The sequence below is a fragment of the Nicotiana tabacum genome, chromosome 9 (genome assembly GCF_000715075.1).
Source record: "Nicotiana tabacum cultivar K326 chromosome 9, ASM71507v2, whole genome shotgun sequence".
Classification (NCBI taxonomy): Eukaryota; Viridiplantae; Streptophyta; class Magnoliopsida; order Solanales; family Solanaceae; genus Nicotiana; species Nicotiana tabacum.
Window position 1 is genome coordinate 72448527 of NC_134088.1, and position 7779 is coordinate 72456305.

Here is a 7779-nt window from a genome sequence, read left to right on the forward strand (position 1 = left end):
GTGATTCTGTTATTGTGGATCAGATTTACCGGTCCTGTATTTTGACTTTCTGTGGTTATGAGACCAGAGCGGATCTTCTGTTGCTCGACATGACCGACTTTGAGGTCATCTTGGGCATGGACTAGTTGTCTCTGTACCATGTCGTCCTTGATTGACACGCCAAGACCGTTACCTTGGCGATACCAGAGTTTCCTAGATTAGAGTGGAAGGGTTCATCTATCATTACATCTAGCCGGGTTATCTCTTTCCTTAAGGCTCGATACATGGTCGAGAAGGGTTGTTTGGCTTATCTAGCTTATGTTTGGGATACTACTGCAGAGACTCTGCGATTGATTCAGTGCCCGTGGTGTGGGATTTCACCGATGTATTTCCTTTTGACTTACCAGGCATGCCACCAGATCGTGATATCGACTTCTGTATTGATTTGGCTCCAGATACCCAGCCTATCTTTATTCCACTGTATCTCATGGCTTCTAAAGAGTTGAAGGAGTTGAAAGAACAGCTTGAGGAGTTGCTAGCAAAGGCGTTCGTCAGACCGAGTATGTTGCCTTAGGGTGCACCGGTGTTGTTCGTGAAGAAGAAGGATGGGACTATGCGGATGTGCATTGATTACCGCCAGTTGAACAAAGTTACCATTAAGAAGAATTACTCGTTGCAGTGTATTGATGATTTGTTTGACCAGTTGCATGGTGCCAGGGTGTTCTCTAAGACCAAATTGATATTGGGGTATCATCATCTAAAGATTCGAGCCTCGGATGTTCCGAAGACGGCTTTCCCAACTAGATATGTCCACTATGGGTTTCTAATGATATCTTTCGGCTTGACCAACGCCCCGGCGGCATTTATAGATTTGATGAATCGGGTGTTCAGGCCATATATCAACTAGTTTTTCATTGTCTTCATTGATGACATATTGATCTACTCGCATAGCATGGAAGAGCACAAGCAGCATTTGAGAGTTGTGCTTCAGACCTTGCGAGAACAGAAGCTATATGCTATGTTCTCCAAGTGTGAGTTTTGGTTAGATTCTGTGAAATTCTTGGGGCATGTTGTATCAGGCGAGGGTATTAAGGTAGATCCCAGAAAGATCGAGGTGGTCCAGAGTTGGCCACTTCCTACCACAGCGACCGAGATCAGGATTTTCTTGGGGTTAGTAGGTTATTATCGCCGGTTTGTTGCTCCCAAATGCACATGCAAGTATACGTGGTCGTACAAGTAATAAAATGATAAGTCGAATATCGAACCCATAGAGACTTGTATTAATTACCCACAAAATTCACCAAGATTGTTATTTAGTCGAGCCAATTCGAGTTCAAAAGTATGATTATACTAAATAATAATTCTAACTAGTAACTAAATTATCAAGAAGCAAAATGGTTGTTGTGTATTCAGTAGAGACAAATATTCTAGGGTTGTGATCGATTCACCAATCCTATTGTGTTCTAGTTAACTCTCCCTTTCATACAATTTACTCATGGTTACTAATTAATCGAACAATTGCTCCCCTAGACTTCTCCCGAAGTACTACTCGCTATTCAAAATAGATCAACGCCTATATTCCTATGAAATTAATCTATTAAGAACGCATTAAGATTACGATATTTAATTAAGTACGGTGACTAGTTATATTCCTATCCTAACCACAAATTCCCCCTAAGGCCCCCAGAGTTAAGATCGTGCTCTCTTCAATCCTTCTCTAATCTAAACATGGCTTTCCCAAGCATAGCATAGATAGTAATTAGAACCTAACTGCTGGCCAGACAATTAAGCAATTAATCAGAGAATTGAAGAAACAATCATATATTGGTGAATTATAATGAAGGTTAAGTCAACGTTAAACAACAATATCCATGGCTAAATCACAGCCCCAGAACTATGGGTTTTAGCCACTCATGATAATATCAAACAATTTTACAAGTGTTGGATAATTGAAAATACTAAGAAAAGATGAAGAAAACTGAGATATCCTCGCTCCCGGATGTTCCTCGTGTGTATTTTTCCTTCAAAGTGGCGTCTCTTCTTTCAAAATAAGCTTAGTCTTGCTTTTATTCGTGTTGGGTAGGTCTAGTCCTAGGCAAAGTTGGATAAATTCCCGTCACCAGTGTCCAGGGCAGCGTGGGGTGCTGTCCCTGGCGCTGGCTTGCTGAAGATTCTGCCCACGGCGCCACAGGTAGCGTGGGGCGCTGAAATTCCACATTTCCCATTTTTTCTCTGTTTTGGCTCTAATCTCGCACCTTTCTCCCCCAATTGCTTCCGGATGATTTCTACATATAAAAATACCACGAGTTAACATAAATCAATATATTTTACATCCGAAATCCACGAAACATGAGTAAAACATGAGGCGATATACATATAAATATATATACTTTAAGCTAAATATCAACACCCCACACTTAGACTCTTTTTCGTCCTCGAGCAATGGGACTATCATCTCTACCCCAACTACGTACAAATCTCAACTATAGAGGGCACTTCACTTTTTAACCATATACTCTACCCTTGACTATGATTAATATCAGCAATCAAGCATGCACATACAAAATTCGCATTCTTCCCATTTCAAACATGCCCAAATATATCTGTTTCAAATCATTCAATTCAAAAAACCTATCTATAACCACCCTACCTCAAAAGCCGACTCGTTACCACTAAGCGCTCTCAACTCACGCACTTACCCAACAAGAGACGTTTACAATATTACTAATCATTCATGAGATCATGTGCCCTCACCAACAAACGAAAGAGTGAATATTGAATAGTTCACATATTCAAATATTCCTTTGAATATAAATTAAGGACATCACACAATTGAACAAAATTCGCTCACTCTCACAAAGAATTCATGTGCATCCCGTGGTTGTACCATAATCTTGCCCGTAGTGTACATCTCTACTAATCTAAGCTAGACAAATCTAGAATCAATTAGGACTTTAAGGTTGTAATGTAGGCTAAGGTACGGGTAGGATACATTTAGGAATAGTGACTAATCCTCCTAAGCACTTTAATACACTACAGCTCACAAATTGAGCATATATTCTTTTCAACCAATTCACTCGCCACAAACCATATAGAACACAACCCTTATTTTCATTAAGCACTTCTTTACTCCCACTAGCACAAATTAGTAAGATTAGGAGGTGTGTATTTTTCTACATTATTTGACTTTTTTTTTTTTTGCAATTTTTTTTTATCTTTCGTTTTTTCTACACACACTCCATACATTAAAGCTCATAGGCTAGTGACATTTTTTTCAACTTTAGTGCACCAAAAGGCCCTTCCATGGTTCCACTCGAAAGCTACTCCCCAATATCTCACCTTACTTCTTTTACCGACTATGTGCCTTAGGAGGTAAAGGTTCAACAATCTCAATTAAGAACAAAATAGGGGTACAACTAGTAAGTTGGGTGCCAAAGGAAAGGTCTATAGGCTCAAAGGGGCTAGCAATGAAAAATTTTGTCTTTAAGTGACAAGCACATCTATGATCAAGCAAGAAACCCCTACGTCATCTCCTAGATTAGATTTCAATTCGATTAACACATGGAGCAAGTTCTAGACTACACAGGATAATACAGAAGATCACAAATCCTCACACACACATTGCACACGACTCAATCAAGACGGTTATGTTCACCTCTCAAGTCAAGCAAGCACATAATTGAGAAATTTAAGCAATAATGTACTATGTGGCATACAAGTCAAACAACTGAGAAACGGCGTCACAATTCAAACCAAATACACGAGAAAATAGATCGCATGTCATAGCCTAATATGCCAGCACCAAACACAACAATAAGTACCTCAGAGCAACTCAGTTTCTTCCTAACCTATTCCTAAAAATAAAAGTACCCGGTTAGAGCTACACCCTTGGAAAACAACCGACGCCCAAAGAAAAACCAAGGGATACTACCTATAACTATCCTAAAAAAAATCTTTTTGGTTTTGTTAATCATACTTTAATCCCTCAAGAAAATTGTCCAACAGATTCTAATTTTTGTTTTTCTTTTTGCATTTTTGTATTTTTTTTTTTCTAAAACAAACTAGACTAAGTAAAACTAATTAAATCAACAAATTAAAACAATTTACACAAAGTACATCGCAAGTAGTAGTTCTCCCACCCCATACTTAGCATATACATAGTCACCGATGCATGTAAAAATGTAAAGCAATGTAGGGTGAAAAAAAAACTTCGTGTCAGTCAGAGTCCTCCTCCTCAACATGCCCTTTTTCCGCAGCTCCGGACACATCATCATCAGGTCCTAGAGGCACTAAAGCCATGGGCCCCGTGAAATTATCACTAATCTCATCCTCCGTGTCGGAGCCTTTATAAGTGTTTGCGTCCTCCGATGAGTGAACGGGGCTGCCAGGTGCAATCCCCAAAATCTCCTTGGAAGAGCTCGACAAATCATTGCGTAAATGCATATGCTCCTCGTCGGATACACCCACCCTGCTCATAAGTACATTTAAAGAGTTATAGAGATACCTGTTCAAGTTCTTGTCTCTTTCGTTGTGTGCTGCCTGAGTGAGCTTAGACGTAGTCTCCTATAAGGATGTGATGTCCAACAACCCTTTAGGAGCCTCCACCACCTCATCATACCCTGGGTACTCCAGTACCTCCCGGGAGAGCATATATTGCGTGAGGAAGTTGCCGAAGAAAAACCTCTTAATATGTCGCCCAAATCGTGTGCTGGCCATCTCCCCCAGCATGATCTCACCCACATTAATGGGTCTCCCAGTAATCAAAAAGAATATCACACACACTCGAGCTAGAGTGCATTCACTGTTGTGTTCAACTGGCATGAGTCGAGCCTGCACGAAATTCTGCCACACTTTGGCGGTTTTGTTGAAATCAGAAGGAACCATCTAAAGATGGATATCACCTTGCTTTTTGGTCCACTTGGCATTTGAATCGATGCCACAAAGAGTGTGACGTATTGCTGTGTAGCTTGGGCGTGTGACAAATTTCTTTAGCCTTCTCGGGTCAGAGTTCTCAACCCCAAAAAATTCACATAAGGCCCGCCTATTCAGTGGAACGTATATTCCATGGACATGTGACTGGAACAAGTCCGCATTCCAGTTGGCGTACAGTTCCCGCACCATGCTCAAATCTGCATGGCCGGGGCATTCTATGAGTTTGTCCATGTTTAGTGCTCGCAACCGGCCAAGCACGTCCAGGAAGTTTCTTTCTAAAGCGTCCACATTAATCCCCATCTCGGAGACGTACCGCCAATGTGGCATGAAGTCCCTATGCCATGCGATAGTAGCATCACTGGTTAGTTTCAAATGAGGCCTTGGCTGCAATGGTGCCTATTGTGATCCCTCGGCAACTTGTTTCCCCTTATCTTACCTCGAGGATCCTTCTCCTTGCTTATGCTTTTTGAGTGCGGGGGCATTGGCGGAGGACTTTCCTATTCCCTTGACTTTGTTTGCATTATCACGAGCCATAACAACCTACAACACAAATAAGCATGAATGTGAGAATGAATCAAGAAATTCGCCTAAGGTTGTCGCGCGAGTCAAAAATGACCCCACACTTAAAACCGAAGGCTCAATGTATTATACTCACAATTGTTGTCTAAAACGAACAAGAATTGTACCCCAAGGCAATGAGTACTCAAGACTTCTCCATGACACACAAACAAGTGATTGATCATGGCGAAGTGAATTAACCTCAATGCAAGTAAGCGGCATATGGTACTTAATTTTTACAACTACTACACTAAATTAGCTAACCCTACAAAGTGCTACAATATACAAACAAAACATAGGATACATGGTGTGGGCGACATGTGTGCATTAAAACCAAGCTCACAAGTATGTAAAATCATCCCCACGCACCCCACACTTATATAATATACAACTACACTCGATTACTCAGACTTGACCGGTGCATAAAATATTTATTCAAGCATTTTAGCAAACACCTTGTAGGCATGAAGTGTGTGCACTTTAGTTTACAATGTGGAACATGGTGGCCCTCCCAAATTTCAATGAAGTAGAGGGAATTCTAGTTTACTACTCCGTATACAATACAACCACAACTAATTTCGTCCCACATTCGGACCACCCACCATAGAACAAGTCTTAAGAAGCAACTTAGGTGCAAATTTTGGGGATTAGGGTATTTGGGAGGTGGGATGTTTATTATCATCTACCTATTAAAAGAACAAGAAGAAGAAGAAGAAAAAACATACAGGTAGAATTTAGGATGAGAGCATGAGAGGAGCTTGAAAAATTTGAGAGAGGAGGAGGAGGAAGGGTCGCGGCAGAGAGTTGAGCATGAGCGTGAGAGAGCTGGTGAGAATCGGGTGTTTTGGGAGGGGGTGTTATGTTTTAATTTAAGTTATAGATGGGTATGGGTTATAAGGTGGGTTATAATGTTAGTATAGATAGGTATATGGGTTGGGTTAATGGGTATGGTTATTAATCTAATAAATAAAACAAAACAAAAAAATGAAAAATAAAAAAACTTACCTGCACCCCCCAGCCCAGCGCCCCACGCTAGGCCTGGCGCTAAGGGGTTTGGACATTCTGTAAAGAGCACCCCAGATAACGTGGAGCGCTGGCCTGGGCGCTAATTCGCAATTTTTATTTTTTGAAGTAATATCCTGATCCCTCGATCCCTTTATATATCCAATTTACATGCCCACATCATTTTACCTATAAATTCTATGTCTACAAAAATAATGCAAACTCTAGTATACTCTAACTAAAAAAATTAAAAAACTAAGCTATGAAAGCAACGAAAATTGGGTTGCCTCCCAACAAGCGCCTAATTTAACCTCGCGGCATGATGCAGGATATCGCTTACTCATCAGCGAGTACTACTTTGGTCTTATCACGATCAATTATTCCTCCCCAATAGTGCTTGACTTTGTGTCCATTCACTAAAAATTTTCTTTCACCATTTAAAGCGTGTAGCTCAATTGCACCATAAGGAGTGACTCTCACCACCTCAAATGGGCCTGACCATCTCGAGTTTAACTTCCCAAGAAACAACTTGAGCCTAGAATTGAACAATAGTACCTTTTGGCCAGGTTCGAATTGACGTGGTTTGATACGCTTATCATGCCATCTTTTCGTTTTCTCTTTGTAAAGCATAGCATTTTTGTAAGAGTACAGCCTGAACTCAGCTAACTCATTCAACTGCAAGAGTCTCTTCTCGCCCGTGGCTTCAAGGTCCATATTCAACTTTTTAATGGCCCAGTACGCCTTGTGTTCAAGTTCAACAAGCAAGTAACATGCCTTCCCATAAACAAGCTTATACGGTGATGCCCCAATTTTGTGCTTTGTATGCAGTTCTATATGCCCACAAGGCATCATCTAACTTTGCAGCCCAATCTTTCCTATTCACACTCACAGTCTTCTCTAATATTTGATGATATGTCGTGGCAACTCTATGGCGGACTCCATATTTAGCTAAAAGGTTATTCAACAACTGATTGAAAAAATGTGTCCCTTCATGCCTATGGAGTCCCAAACCTTGAGAATATGTTCTTCACAAACACAGCTACCACCATGGCATCATTTGTGGCAATGCGACTGTCACGCCCCGAACCTAGGAGCGAGACAAGCACCCCGTGCCTCACCTAACCTGGCGTACCAAATTGTGACTAAGGGACTCTGAACACATAATGTCATACTTTGGCCATGGGGCCACCTTGCAAGACAATTTGCGAAGCAAAATATAAAACTGAATGGAAACTAGCACTAACTAAATATCAATATAAAGCTAGGCCGACAAGGCCGTCATAGCTACTACAGCTGACAAACCACCAA

At 40.9% G+C, this 7779-nt stretch overlaps 1 protein-coding gene across 1 annotated transcript; it reads right to left on the reverse strand.

The window, feature by feature from the left end:
- Nucleotides 1-6807: 6807 nt before the first annotated feature.
- LOC142163956 (uncharacterized) lies at nucleotides 6808-7320 on the reverse strand. The gene has a single exon (XM_075221112.1). It carries the CDS (start codon nucleotides 7318-7320, stop codon nucleotides 6808-6810), a length of 513 nt encoding a protein of 170 aa, XP_075077213.1.
- Between the last annotated feature and the right edge of the window lie 459 nt (nucleotides 7321-7779).